The 15,878-nt window shown below is 41.8% G+C and overlaps 1 protein-coding gene across 2 annotated transcripts in view; it reads left to right on the top strand.

The window, feature by feature from the left end:
- Positions 1-15,878, top strand: part of LOC125465487 (multiple epidermal growth factor-like domains protein 9) — a 307,302-nt gene that overhangs the window by 81,466 nt on the left and 209,958 nt on the right. For both annotated transcript variants that reach the window (XM_059638230.1, XM_048559081.2), the window contains exon 2: positions 5,819-6,020. In XM_059638230.1, coding sequence (XP_059494213.1) covers positions 5,819-6,020 — 202 coding nt within the window. The remainder of the gene's footprint in view (positions 1-5,818; positions 6,021-15,878) is intronic.

Here is a 15,878-nt window from a genome sequence, read left to right as displayed (position 1 = left end):
CATTATATGGGACAAACTGTGCTCTTCGTTGTGAAATTGTAAACAGTCTTACATACTGGGCTATGGTTTTACCCAACAACAGAAGTCCTTTCTATAGGTGAACCTTTAAATGTAAGCATATTTCTTTTAAATGCAAAGGAGCTATATGTTTCCATTTATCAAGTTAACATAGCGCTAAATTCTTATTTTGTTCCTATAATACGGTAATCTATAAACATGTAAAACCAATGTGGGAATACTGAAGTACACCATTACTTTGGACAGAGGTGTTAAATTTAAGTATATCTTGTATACAGCCACATTGTCAGAATATACCCACGCTGGAGGATAAAGTTTAACTTGAAACTATAAACAGATTTCCCTGATATACCATCTCATGTATTAAGTCTATTGATCCTACCAGATGGTGGAGGGATGCGGAGGTGCCAAGACTATTCAACTGCCAAGGCTTTATTTCCTGAGTTAGGGTAAGCAAGGCATGTACATCAGTGCAATAGAACAGAACAGATGAGAAAGAGCACCGAAAACAAGATTTTTTAATGGGATATGAAGAGAGTTATAAACAGTTTCAAGTAATGAAGAAAATGATGGAAATTACAGAATTTGCTGATATGCCTTATATTTGACATATTGGGCTGAGCCTTACATTTTGGGGCTAAGTGTGAGCTGCATCAAATCTTTTTGGAGGGTTCTTTGCAGCAAGGCCTAGTGTATTTTCTTACCATGTCTTATCAGACTCTCATCCCTGCGGTGTCCTTCTCTTCTGGTTCTAAATTGATCTCCCCAGTATTATTCCAGAACAACTCACTACTGGAATTGACCAATACCCCTGGCACTTGTGCCATATTTCAAGGGCTGTGTGCAGCCAGACATTATGGTTCATGACATTTGCCCAGATTTTTTTTTATTCATTCAGGGATGAGGGTGTCGCTGGCTAGGCAGCATTTATTGCCAGTCCCTAATTGCCCAGAGGGCAGTAATATGGTCGACGAGGAAATTTGGTTACATGCTTTGTGGGCAGGGACCTCAAGGTTCTGCTGGATAATGTGGTTCACAGACAGGATTTCCTGTACCCCAGAACAAGCAGTGCAGGCCACAACCTCAGACCCACCTGGGTCCGTGCAGCCTCACCTAGCTGAAAGAATGCACAGTACAGTAGGGAGAAAGGCAATGACTTGCTACTGTCTCCACTTCCCACCAAGGCTAGTGATCTATCAGCCTCACTATTTCCTGAATGTGTCCAAGCCTCTTGAGTGCCGTGTGACTGACCTTGATGTCCTATACTAAGACCCGCTGATCAAACATTATTTCTATTGATTTTGCCAGGACAAGCTTCCTGGTTTTGTGCCTGCGCTAAGTTACACAGCAAGACAGGAGTAATATGAGCCTAGTATCTCAGGCTCAGCTGTTAAAAAAATAAAAGGGCAAGACAATGAAAAGCAATGCAAGACAGGAGTGCTGTCAGCATCCAGCTAAACTGACTGTGACTGAGCACTATGACAGTGAGGAAAGAGCCCCAGGATATAACCTGGTCCTGTCCATAAGATGGGTGCATTTTTCTGAAGGAACAGTGTTCTTGCTGCAGCATTACAATGGTAGTTGCCTGTGCAGCCTGAGGTGCAGCATTTAAGTGCAGAAACACATTGTAAATGAGTCAGAAATATGCCTCAAGGGCCCTTAGAAGCTGCGATATGTTGGATGCCAATGTCTGTCGATGAGGGCTGCACGCAATCACTGCCCTTGGAGCAAGTCCTGAGGTGTTGGAGACTGGTGTCCAACATGGATTAAGCTGAATGTTAATGAGGTGTGTCATGTATTTGTAACCTATAATCCTCTTAATTTACAATTTGCTGCTGCCTGGTATGAAACCCTCCTCACTGCTTGACAAGTACATAAAAGACGCCGTGATTTGCTCCTGACATTGAGATGAGCTTTGCTGAACTTCTCACGTGGTTCCACCACAAATCCTGCTGTTGCCCACTAGTCAGACGACTATAATATTCCACTTATCGAACAAAGTGTGGGAGTGCACTGGTCCTGCCAGTCTAAGGAGGCCAGATTTTAACTTATGGTTGCTTGATTAAAAACATACCAGACTCTCCTTTCAGCAGAATCTACCTTTCACCACTTCTGGATGTTAGAATCAACTCTAGGATATGATGCATTTTCATTGGAGCTTAGAAAGAGGATAACTGGCATGACCTCTTATGTACGTAAACTGGTAAGGCCAACTATTCAATACTTTATTTGGCTGAGGCACAAATAGTCAGCAAGACCAGATAATCTCTTGAGAATCAATGACCTCATGATTCCACATTAGATCTCGTAGCCAGTGGGGTCCTGGTTAATTTATGCAGATTTTGCCACATAATGTGACTGGTACCCAACACAGCATTTTAATCTAAGGTGGAGCATTGATGGCTCCATCTATTCAAATAAATTCAGTCTAAGAGGCCTGAGGATTTATTATGATCAAACATTGTGGGCTAGATTTTGCACTGCGGGCTGCCTGTGGACGTCCAAGTGTACCGAAATTGGAGAGACAAGCTCTGATAATAAAATGTGAGGCTGGATGAACACAGCAGGCCCAGCAGCATCTCAGGAGCACAGACAAGCCCTGATGCTTGGATTGTGCAGAGAGCAGGAAGAGAGCTTAATTATCCATTTTTGTGACTCACTGGACTCTGGGCAAACAGTTCGCAGGATCTTTCCTGCCACTTGCAAAAATAGAATGGCTGCAGGAAAACATGGACGTGCCACCCCATTCCTTCCTGTTCTGTTTCTTTCCCCAGTCATCCTGTTGCTCAGCCTGTTGCCAAAGGGCTTGCAAAATTCAGCTCAACAAATATAATAGTTTTCCGGTTGGCCTCAGTTCTTCAGTTGCTCTCAAATAGACTGGATCCATTTTCTCAGTCTCGATCAAAATTACTTTCCAACTTTTAAAACAAAGACAAATCAGACTTCCACAGAACTGAAAAACAAAATCCATTTTTCCTCCCTTTTAGAAGTCAAGTTTCCAAATAACAATTCCAAATAATGAATCTTCATCATACTTAATGCTGTTTTCTTCTTGTTTACTAAATTGCTGAGTTACATGACATCTACAAACTTTGAAATTATCCAGATCATGCATGTTGAAAATGCATAATCTCAGAGTGGGGAAATACACTCGGGGACTGGGCGACATAATGGTTTAGCACCATGGCCTTGTAGTGCCAGGGACTTAAGTTTGATTGCACTGGGTTACGGTCTGTGTGGAATTTGCACAAATTGCCCCCATCTGCGTTGGTTACTCCCAATGTCCAAAGATGTGCAGATTAGGTGGTTTGATCATATTAAGTTGTCCATTTGAGCCCAGGGATGTGCAAGCTAGGTGGATTAGCCATGGGAAATGCAGGGTTACAGGTATAGGTTAAGGGGTGGATCTGGTGGGATGCACTTCAGAGTTGCTGTGGACTCGATGGGCTGGATGGCCTGTTTCCACAGTGTAGGAATCCTATGAGGAGGATTTTTTTTTTACTCCTCAAGTGGAGATTCTGTGGAATACTTTACTACAGATGGCTGTTGAAGCTGATTTGTTAAGTAAATTCAAGGCTAACATTGATAGATTTCTCATCATTAAGGAAATTAATGATTATGGAGATAAAGTAGGAATGTGGAATTGAAGATTATCAGAACAACTGTGATCACATTGAGTGGCAGAGCAGTCTCAATGGGCTGAATGGCCTACTTCTACTAAGATGTCTTATGGACTAATAAGCACAAAATATCTCCTGTAGGTTGTCAGATGTGGGATATTTGATAAAATTTCAGCTCAATTTTAAATTTACCATTAGTCATTGGAAGCAATTTTTCATTTCCGAAATGGCAACGTTGATAGCTACATAAAGGCATTTTATAATAGCAATGAACATAATTTCATATACACAGAGGCACAAAAAGTTTTGGATCTGGGAATAGTTTCCTTCTATTCATTTCAACTCAATCTTATTCATGAATGGATTGCAAGTGTAATATTTTATAACATCGAATACCTCTTCCTATCTAACAGGCTGAAGAAGGTTTCATTGCTTTTATCATTTACAAAAGTAACCAAACATAGGAAAACATCAAAACATCCTGACTAGAATTCTTAGAGTTACTTAGCTGTTGCGTAAAATTTCACCAACGCCGAAATGACCACAATAATCAAGGCTTTCACATCATGAAACCATAGGAATAAAAAGGATAGACCATCTTTCAAAACCAGTACGGTTAGTCATGTTTTGAAAATTTCTAACAGCCTGTTTTAATCTGTTAAACCTAAATATAAACAAGTAATAACTGAAATGTGGGGAGAAAGTGGCTTCGTGGTAATGTCATTGGACTAGTAACCCAGAACCCCATGCTAATGTTCTGCAGATATTAGTTTAATCCTACCAACGGAGATGGTGAAATTTCATTCAAATTTTTTAAAAATCTGGAATGGCAAAACAGAACCTATCTATGTAACCACTGTTGGTTGTTGTTTTTCTGAAAAAAGAACATCTGGTTCACTCATGCAATTTATGGAAGAAAATCTGTCAGCATTATTTGGTCTGGCCTACGTGTGTTTCCTTACTCACAGCAATGTGATTGAACCTCGACTGACATTTGGCAATTAAAGATAGGCAATAAATGCTAGGCTAGCCAGCAATGCTCACATTCCATGGGTGAACAAACAAAAATGTTCTCTACCAAAACAAGACATTGTGAGGGTGGAAGAAATGCTTGATTGAAGAGATTGCAAACGAAGAAACACAAAACAGTCACAAGAATCCTCTCAGCTTTGCCTGATCACTATACAACTCTTCTCACATCTAGTGTTCTCCTGCTTTCTTGCCAAATTTGCGTTTCCCAGTATTTCTAACCCATTGTTTCTTTCCAACTATTTAATATGTATAAACACATATTATGTAGAATAAGAAAAATCCCCCCATTCATAAACTCTTTCTACCAGATAATGTGCATGTTTATTGTACTCAATGAACTCTGGCAAAACTGTAAATGCATAATCTAGTGATATCGTAGGCTATGGATCGTACTTTTCAAACTACTTTGTTTTGCACTGGCCAGTAGCGTTTTATATCTGATTGCAATTCCAGTTTAACAGGAGCCACAGTGCCATAGTGGTATTTGATTAACAAATTCTGGAGTGTGTTTTTCTTTCTGCTTGAGGCTGACTAATTTTAGGCTAATGCCCCCTAGTTTGCAATTATGATTTGAAGATGTTAGCTAACTTTCTCATATCCAAAGCTTTTTTCAATCCAATTAACAGTTGTCCTCACTTCAGTTGTATCATTATACTATATTATACTGTATTACTGGCTCTGCCTTGAACTTACTCTTCTCACTAAAAAAGTAGAAAACATATGAAAGTTGAAATTTTTCTAAATTTCCCAATGGAATAATTAATCATGCTGTGAATGAAAAGCCAGCTGTAATACGAACTTTACTATCCCCCTACCTGTTTTCCAATCGGATGACATGAGTTATGCTCTGGCAGGTTATGCTCATTCTGTCCATGTTCCTTGTCATAGTCCTTCTCTAAGATAGAGTGCCTTTCCAAAAAGTTCTACATAAATGTTTGGACAAACTCACTCCACAGCAGCAGAAAGAATATGTCGGAAACTAGCAAGGCTGGACTATAGCTCTGTGATAGTCTGTACTACTAGAATGTGTTCAGAACATTTCTTAATTACTAGTTTATTAGCAGTCTGTGCTCAGTGATATTTTTATTGAATTATGTTGTTAACAAATAGAACATATGATAAATTCTTAATTTTTTTTCCCATCACAGAGCATAAATGTAACTGCAGTATTGTTGGAAGCACCAATGACTCCCTGTGTAACTCATCATCAGGCCAGTGTGATTGCCTGCCTGGGTACGTCGGCCTACAATGCAGTGACTGTGCAGGAGGCTTTTACCACAACACCATTAATGGACAGTGCACTTTATGTGGATGTAACAAGACAGGAGCAGTAAACTCCCAATGTGACAGGTAAGGTCATTATATTTCAACGGTAGGAAGGGTGGTAACTGTATCTGTCAACAGTGAATTCCAAGGAGGGACCAGCCAGCAACTAAAAATGGAAAGTAACAATGTTGTAATAGGGCACCCTCCCCCCACCACCTCAGACACCAGAAGTTTAAAGGCAGCAGGTGGATGGGGGCACCATATCCTCCAGGCTTCCCTCCAATTCACACAGGACCCAGGCTTGAACATGGACCTGAGTTTCTTCCCGACTTAACAGCACTTTGGAAACATCCCCAATGTAGGGTACTGCATTGTTTCAAGAAGGCCTACCATCTCACAGCTAGGGAGATTAGTAATTGCTAGCAGAGTTCATAACGTCGATACCTGGTAATGAATTAAAAGCAAGTTACATTGATTAATCATTTGAACTTCCTTTATTATTCAAAACACTAAACATTAAATTCAAACAAGATCAGAAATTACATGACACCAGGTTATAGTCCAGCATGTTCATTTGAAATCACTAGCTTTTGAAGCACTGCTACTTCATCAGGTAAAGGGGCAGCACTCCAAAAGCTTGTGATTTCAAACAAACCTGTTAGACTACAGTCTGGTGTAATGTGACTTCTGACCTTGTCCATCCTAGTCCAGCACCAGCACCTCCATATTATTCAATTTGAAAAGCTACCAAACACCTACATGTGAGTAGGAACTAACATTTATACTTTCGTCATGACATGAAGATAGCTTAGGCTGCTTTACAATCAAAATGAAAACTATGTTAACAATGGTGGGATATCAAAAGTTAGAGAAACTATTAACATCTCAAGTGGCTTCTCCCATTATGAGAGGCGATGGTCCAGTGGTATAATTGTTAGACTATCCAGAAACTCAGCTAATGTTCTGACAACCCAGGTTTGAATCTCGCCAACATAGATGGTGGAACTTGAATTGAATAAAAAAAGTTCTGGTATTAAGAATCTACTCATGAAACCATTATTGTTTGGTAGAAATCTTGTGAGCCCAATATGTTTGTAGTGTGACTATAACAATGGCTTTAGGTAGTGTATTTTGTCCTATTTTTTGAAGAGGATTCTGAGCCATAGGTGGTAAACCCTTTCACGTCTATAGATTAAACAGCTTGTGAGACCTTAGGGTTGTTAAGTTTAGAACAATAGCAGCAGCATGAATGGGTAGAGTCAGGCTCCCAAAATCCAGAGTTTTAGTTCAGCTTTCAGTAGTTATTGGAATTTTGAAGTCAGCTGCAGAAGCTGCCATACTTCTCTCTGTACCAGAATTTTCTCATGGGGTTCTTTCCTCTTGGACTGGGAGAAACATTGCATGTAAGACAATCTATTTTACTGAATTTGCCTGTGTCACGGGTATGTTTATGAGTTGTTACTATTTTGGAACAGTTGCTTTTTGGTAGTTAAATAATCTGTTCGTCCCCTACCTTTTCTAATGGTCTTAAAGTTATACCAGTTCTTCTTTCTTCTGTTTGTATTTTAACTGTAGGGTAAGAATAAGGTATGTTTTGCTTAAAGCCAAGCCGTGTAATCAGACAAATTACATCTGGAACACAACATTTTACCTTTTCCTTTAAATAAGACAAAAGATGGAATCCAGGCCAAAGCGTTGACATATTTAAAGGAGGTTTGGTCTAGTCCATAGCAGTCATCAAAAGAACTAAGATTTCTACTGAAAGGATATACCCTCAGATTTATGCCAAATCAGTATAATGACTTTGTATTCTCACTGCTAGCTAATAGCCCTCTTCAAATTTCATTTTTCAAATTCATATATCTTTTACTAGATTAATTATAAAAATTGGATAATCTTCTAAACTATTATCTCTAGATCACATACAATGTATTTAATTCTTGCTAAAGAATCCTGCAATGTATTAAATTTTTGATGCATCTATAATGAGGCAGATATTGACTGGGTGACTTTCTTAGGCAGCCTGGAATGAGAGGGGCAGAGCTTGGCATGGGAAACTAGGAAGTGTATACTTCTCCACATGCTGTGGAGTTCTTGGTAGGTTGGCAATCCCTGATTGCTGTGTGGGGAAGGGGCATCTGGCCCAAAGCTGTTGTGATCTCAAACCTGTGTGGAGGGAGGGAAGTGGTTGGTGGATGTCCAATTCCATACAAGAACTGATCCTGAAATGTTTCTGTTGGTATATGATGAGGGGAGTGTGGGTGCAAATTTGGAGGTGGGGTGAGATTTTAAAAAAAACTCCTACTCCGAAAGGTGGCAAGCAGTGCTTAAAGGAACTTTGTAGTTGTCTTCAGCGCCTTTCAGATCCTGACATCTGGACAGCCTGACCAGCCCATTTAAAACCTACTAAGTGGCTCAAATCAAAGGCTTTCACTGTCATTAAAATATATAAATTGCCAACTCACCTTCCTGCAGAGAGTCAACTGAATCCTTTATCCTGCATTCATTTTAAAACCCACTTGGATGGACTAGTGTTGAAGTTCAGTTTTTAAAAGTTCTAACATCTTACTTAGACCCCAGTTCACCATTTTTGAGTGTTAAAATCCATCTCAATAGTTCAGTTTCTATTAATACTAATGACGCATGATTACTTTAAATTCCCTTTTACTGATGATGAAGTAGTTAAGATTCCTAGGTTAATTCTAACTTGTAAATAGGAAATTGGAACATTTCCAACCTCATTTCATCAAGCGGTAGTTACCTTAGCTGGGTCTAACTGAGTTCAAGTGTTACAAGTTAGGTCATTCTGCAGTTCTGCTTAATACTTCAGAATAAACCAGTTCTGGAGTAAGTTCAAGTTACTGTTGCAGTTGGCATTCACTTAGTCAAAAATCAGCCAGTTCTCAAAAACAGGATAATTTTCTCAAAGATGTTTCCCAGCTCCATACAGCATGACCAATGAGGCAGCTGAAGAATTTGATCTTCATTACTACATTTTCATAATTCTTTCAAACAGGATTTAAAATATTTGTTTGAAGAATGGCATAATAAGTTTTTGAATATAACAAAGTATTGAAATGAAATGCTTGGGAAGGAATCGTTTAGAACTTGAAAGCTTGTTAAATTAAATCATAGATGACTCTTGCTATGAATGCAACGGGGAAAAAGGTAGAGGAAAAAATAAAGTAGTTGGAAAGTCAGGACTGATTTTGCCCGCTGTGATTTATCAAGAAACTTGCATTTATGGGATGATAGTGCAGGCTAGGTGGATTACTGATGATAAATGTGGGATACAGGGAGTGGGTCTGGCTGGGATGCTCTTTGGAGAGTTGGTGCACTAGTGAGGCTGAATGGCCTCTTTCTGCACTGTAAGAATTCTATGACACTTTAGTTTTTTACAATGTTGTTTTCCTGTCTTCTAATGGTAGCAGGAGTTCCTCAGTGATTGTAACCACTGTGTCACATTTAAAGGCTACAAGTCTACCTTCTGCCAATCTTTGGTCAAAAGATAGCACAGAGTAGCCTGAGGTGTGATTTTAGGCAGTTTGAAGAGGGGTCATTAAATGGAGTCCAAGTCGAAGATCAGCCATGCCTCATTAAATGACAAAGTAGTCTCAAAGTGCCAGCAATGCAAATAACCATAAATCGATCACCCAAAGTCTGCTGCTGGAGGCAGCTGCTCTTTATCTGCTATATCAAATCCCTTCACGATTCTGCACCCCTCTGTGAAATCACTTCAACCTTCCCTGCTCTAAGGGCAACAATCACAGCTCCTTAAGTCTTTCTACATAACTGAATGCTCCCAACACTGCTGCCATTCCAGCAAATATTCTGGAGACCGTTGCTAAAGCTTTGACATTTAACTACCTTGCCTAGATACCTCAATATGGACAGAATTACAGTTGACCCAGTGAGAGTCAGGAAATATTTCCATTGCTTCAAGCTTAAGGATTTCATCTTTTACATGCACTGGGTGGACTTTAATAGCCTCCATAGTGTCCTGAGAGACAGGTTCCAGCCTTTATTCAAGAAGGAAAGCTTGTTGTAAAATACCTGTCAGTTATTCAACTTACCCCAATGAAGTCAGTGGGTGGGAAGGTCATCGCCAAGCTCCCCAGGCCGAGGCCAATTAAAGCCCTTAAGTAGATGATTACTGACGACCAAAAGACCTCAGATCTCTGCCATTGACAGAATATGCACTGTTAGAAGCAGCCATAGCAGGTTTGCCACCTGCTCTCTGGCCACTGAAGTGGCTCACACTCACCGCTGTTAAAGTCAGCCCTCTGTATGGCCATAGCAACAAACAAGAATATTTAAAACAAGTACAGTTATATAAATAGTAAATTCTGTGGTAAGACCAAAGTTTCAAGGAATTTAGCACAGTGGACAACCATTTGCTGTTCCTGGGCCAGATTGTGCAATATGCCTTATTTTGCAACCTTGTTTTCAGTCTGGAGTCTGATATCTGTCTATTTGAGAGGAAATAGTGGTAAGTATTGACCGGCAAATCATTTCTGGCAGTGGAGCCAGGTTCCTCTTTCAGCTCACATCTGTACAAACTGTACAACCATCTTTGACAGACAGCCAGACTTTGAGTCTGAGAGCAACCAGCTGGAAACTCCTACCAACTTGCTGGCGCAAAACACAATTTGTTCTCTTGTGATCCAGTGTTAGGTTTCATGTACACTGAAATGTTGCACAAGTTGAACGAGAGTTTTATTTTTATGGCTGCAAATAAATTTAAGACTTGGGAGTCTGAATTTAGCATATTTTACTGATACACTGTCGTTATGTTCCATGTATAGCTACTGAATCACAATTCAAAACTGTACAATCAGAAACACCTTCCACATCAAACAGGTGTTTACCTGCACATCTGCTAGTGTGGTACACTGTATCCGCTGTTCCCGATGTGACGCTCTACATCCGGTAAACCAAGCAGAGGCTTGGGGACTGTTTTGTGGAACACCTACGCTCGGCTCGCAACAAACGACTGCACCTCCCAGTCATGAACTATTTCAGTCCCACTCCTTGGACAACATGGCCATCCTGGGCCGCCTCCACTTCCACAACGATGCCACCCAAAAGTTGCAGGAACAGCATCTCATATTTCACTTGGGAACCCTGCAGCCCAAGGGTATCGACGTGCACTTCACAAGCTTCAAAATCTCCCCTCCCCTGACTGCATTCCCAAACCAGCCCAGCTCATCCCTGCCTCCCTAACCTGTCCTTCCTCCCACCTATCCACTCCCCCCACCTCAAGCCCTACCCTGCCTTCCACCAACCAGCCTCATCCACCGCCCCCCCCCCCCCCGACCTGTCCATCCTCCCTGGACTGACCTATGTCCTCCCTACCTCCCCACCTACACTCCTCTTTACGGGTCCAACACCACCTCTTTGACCTGTCGGTCTCCTCTCCACCCATCTTTCCCTTTGTCCATCTTCCATCTGCCTGCCCCCCTCTCTATTTATTTCAGAATCCCTTCCCCTCCCCCATTTCTGAAGAAGGGTCCAGACCCGAAATGTCAGTTTTCCTGCTCCTCTGATGCTGCTTGTCCTGCTGTGTTTATCCAGCTCTACACCTTGTTATCTCAGATTCTCCAGCATTGGCAGTTCCTACTATCTCTGTAACAATCAGAAACAGTCTGGTTTGTTTTTTGGAAGAATAGCACATTTCTAAGTTGTGAGATACTTTGTTATTCAGATTTTGATTTTGTTGCATCATCTATTTGTTTTCCACTTGCTCCCTCCTTACCCTGCACATATATCAAAACATGTATGCTCAGCTAGTCACTGTAATTGGTTTTACATTCTGATGGGTGTAATTGGAAGGAGGCACCTAAAATTGAACATACGAAATTCAATCTTTTCCATTACAGCTTGGTAACACAGGCTGCTTTTGACAAGTGGGAGCTAAGTGCCTCTCACAAGAAACCAATCAGGTTAACTGAGTTATTCCTATCTGTCACTTTTGTACTTTTTAGGACAAAATTCATGTGCTAAAAATTGACAAGTGCTAACTTGTAAAGCAAGACTAATGTTTTGTTCAGTAAAACTATGAATTTCTTTGACAATTATTTGAATTTTAAAATGGCATTTTTCACATATTTTCCTGCAAACAGCATCATATTTGGAATTGAGTGTAAAGATCTGCATGATTCTCCCAAATGAAGCCAAGTTGGAGGCTGTTCCCCCACACTGGTATTTTAATGGATACAGTAGTGAAAATTCTGCAGAACATGTTTGGTATTCTGTGCAGCTGCTGTACTGTTTATTGAACTTTGGCAGTTAGTGTACTGTGCAACATGCAGATAAACAGAAATTTGGTTGTCAAGGAAAGGTAATGGCATTAGGGATAGCCTTATAAAATATGCGTTCTATACAGAACATACATTATACCTACACATATATTGTAAATGAAGTATTTAACTCAAGTCCTATAACTTTTCTTTGATTAAACTAATCATTTTAAATTTGAATTACCAAGTTATATGTATTATGGTTGACAGGTCATGTGATGTGGAATTTTTTCTGGCATAAGTTCAAAACAATCTACATTGCATTGTAAGATAATAAAATGTGAGGCTGGATGAACACAGCAGGCCAAGCAGCATCTCAGGAGCACAAAAGCTGACGTTTCGGGCCTAGACCCTTCATCAGAGAGGGGGATGGGGGGAGGGAACTGGAATAAATAGGGAGAGAGGGGGAGGCGGACCGAAGATGGAGAGTAAAGAAGATAGGTGGAGAGGGTGTAGGTGGGGAGGTAGGGAGGGGATAGGTCAGTCCAGGGAAGACGGACAGGTCAAGGAGGTGGGATGAGGTTAGTAGGTAGCTGGGGGTGCGGCTTGGGGTGGGAGGAAGGGATGGGTGAGAGGAAGAACCGGTTAGGGAGGCAGAGACAGGTTGGACTGGTTTTGGGATGCAGTGGGTGGGGGGGAAAGCTGGGCTGGTTGTGTGGTGCAGTGGGGGGAGGGGATGCACTGGGCTGGTTTAGGGATGCAGTAGGGGAAGGGGAGATTTTGAAACTGGTGAAGTCCACATTGATACCATATGGCTGCAGGGTTCCCAGGCGGAATATGAGTTGCTGTTCCTGCAACCTTCGGGTGGCATCATTGTGGCAGTGCAGGAGGCCCATGATGGACATGTCATCAAGAGAATGGGAGGGGGAGTGGAAATGGTTTGCGACTGGGAGGTGCAGTTGTTTGTTGCGAACTGAGCGGAGGTGTTCTGCAAAGCGGTCCCCAAGCCTCCGCTTGGTTTCCCCAATGTAGAGGAAGCCGCACCGGGTACAGTGGATGCAGTATACCACATTGGCAGATGGCCCCTAGATGACATTCCACATTAAGCAGAGGTTCACCTGCACATCTGCCAATGTGGTATACTGCATCCACTGTACCCGGTGCGGCTTCCTCTACATTGGGGAAACCAAGCGGAGGCTTGGGGACCGCTTTGCAGAACACCTCCGCTCAGTTCGCAACAAACAACTGCACCTCCCAGTCGCAAACCATTTCCACTCCCCCTCCCATTCTCTTGATGACATGTCCATCATGGGCCTCCTGCACTGCCACAATGATGCCACCCGAAGGTTGCAGGAACAGCAACTCATATTCCGCCTGGGAACCCTGCAGCCATATGGTATCAATGTGGACTTCACCAGTTTCAAAATCTCCCCTTCCCCTACTGCATCCCTAAACCAGCCCAGTGCATCCCCTCCCCCCACTGCACCACACAACCAGCCCAGCTTTCCCCCCCACCCACTGCATCCCAAAACCAGTCCAACCTGTCTCTGCCTCCCTAACCGGTTCTTCCTCTCACCCATCCCTTCCTCCCACCCCAAGCCGCACCCCCAGCTACCTACTAACCTCATCCCACCTCCTTGACCTGTCCGTCTTCCCTGGACTGACCTATCCCCTCCCTACCTCCCCACCTACACCCTCTCCACCTATCTTCTTTACTCTCCATCTTCGGTCCGCCTCCCCCTCTCTCCCTATTTATTCCAGTTCCCTCCCCCCATCCCCCTCTCTGATGAAGGGTCTAGGCCCGAAACGTCAGCTTTTGTGCTCCTGAGATGCTGCTTGGCCTGCTGTGTTCATCCAGCCTCACATTTTATTATCTTGGAATCTCCAGCATCTGCAGTTCCCATTATCTCTGATACATTGCATTGTACTTTGCTTTATAAACATTAATGCTGAAGCAAAAATACATAATGTTATTTATGTCCCTATTGTATAATTTTTAGTTCTGAATTAAGAAAAATACATGGACTATTAAGTCAGTTAAGCTACCTCTCAGCATTATTTTTGGGCTGATTTTGTACACTTCAAGGCCCAGAAGTAACATGCAAGCAATATAAACAGTGCTTGACAATGCAGAATCTCCACCCAGAGCTATCAGTTTATTTGTATTTGCTGATAATTTGCATGCAGTTTTGTTTTTGACAAATATTAACCAGAAGGTTAAGGGATGATTTAGGGTTATTGGACCTCTTAATCCTGTTGCATATTTTCTGATCACTGCAAGAATGCATGACATATGACAGAAGTAACAGTACTGATTTTGCTGGTGTTGTGATAACTGTAAGTCACCACAAAATCATAGCACCAGAGGAACACAGACTCTAATTTAAAATAATCAAGATGCTTTCCAGCATTCATTTGATAGGAAATACCATCTGCAGCAAAAGTTAGGATGGCACAGTGGCAAGCACTGCTGCCTCACAACACCAGGGGCCTGGGTTCAATTCCAGCCTTGTGGGTAGCTGTCTGTGTGGAGTTTGCACATTCTCTCCATGGCTGTGTGGGTTTTCTTCGAGTGCTCTGGTTTCCTCCTACAATCCAAAGATATGGAGATTAGATAGATTGGCCGTGTTTAAAAAAGGGGAAAAAAAAATTGACCCTTTGTGTTCAGGAATGTGCAGTTTAGGTGGGTTAGCCATGGTAAAAATCCCTGTGGGGTTACGGAATGAGATGCAGACTGGGTCTGAGTGGGATGCTGTTTGGGGGTTCAGTGCAGACTTGATATGCCAATTGGCCTCTTTCTGCACTGTAGGGATTGTATGATTCTATGATAGGTGAAGTACTTTTCGTGAGAGAAAGAGGGAAATAGATTTAAACTTAGCGTACAAGCCTTTGAAAATTGTTGACAGCCAAATATATTTCAGGGACTGGGCGCACAGTTTAAAAAAAAACAGTATCAGTAAATGCATATGGACATCCATGTGTACAAGAGAATATTATATGCCAGGCCATGACATTCATACAGTTGGTTATCCTCTAACCCTGAAGTAATGAGATCTTATTAATAAAGTAGAATCCTGACAGTGCGGAAGCAGGCCATTCAGCCCATTGAGTCTACATTGACACTTAGAGGATGCATCCCACCCTGTACCTGTAACCCTGCATTTCCAATGGCTAATCCACCTAGCCTGCATGTCTTTGGACTGTGGGAGGAAACCCACGCAGACACAGGCAAAATGTACAAACTCCACACAGGCAGTTGCCTGAGGGTAGAACTGACCATGGGTCCCTGGTGCTGTGAGGCAGCAGTGCTAACCACTGAGCGCTGTGCTGCTTCCCACCCCCAACAAAGGCAGTGAATAAGTTGAGTTTTTTTTAGCCATTTTCCGCATGTGGGCATCTCTAATTCTTCAGAGTTGGAATTTGAACCAAAGTCTCAAGAACACTGATAGGATCTCTGGATTAATAATCTAACAATAATACTACTTGGCCATTGTGTCCCCAAATATCCATATAATGTCACAGAGCACAAAATACATGTAAAATATCAACCTGAGCACAGGACAATGCTATCAATGTGTAATGTGTATGTAGGATAAAGAACATTTGCCTCAGTATATAGCATAGACATAATGAAAAACAGTGAAAAGTCTTTTCCATTTTCCCCAACCCATTTTGCTTTTGAAACTTAATCCTGATATCTACT

Source organism: Stegostoma tigrinum, chromosome 29 (genome assembly GCF_030684315.1).
Source record: "Stegostoma tigrinum isolate sSteTig4 chromosome 29, sSteTig4.hap1, whole genome shotgun sequence".
Taxonomy (NCBI): Eukaryota; Metazoa; Chordata; class Chondrichthyes; order Orectolobiformes; family Stegostomatidae; genus Stegostoma; species Stegostoma tigrinum.
Note: the sequence above shows the minus strand (reverse complement) of the source record. Positions and strands in the feature narration are given on the sequence as shown.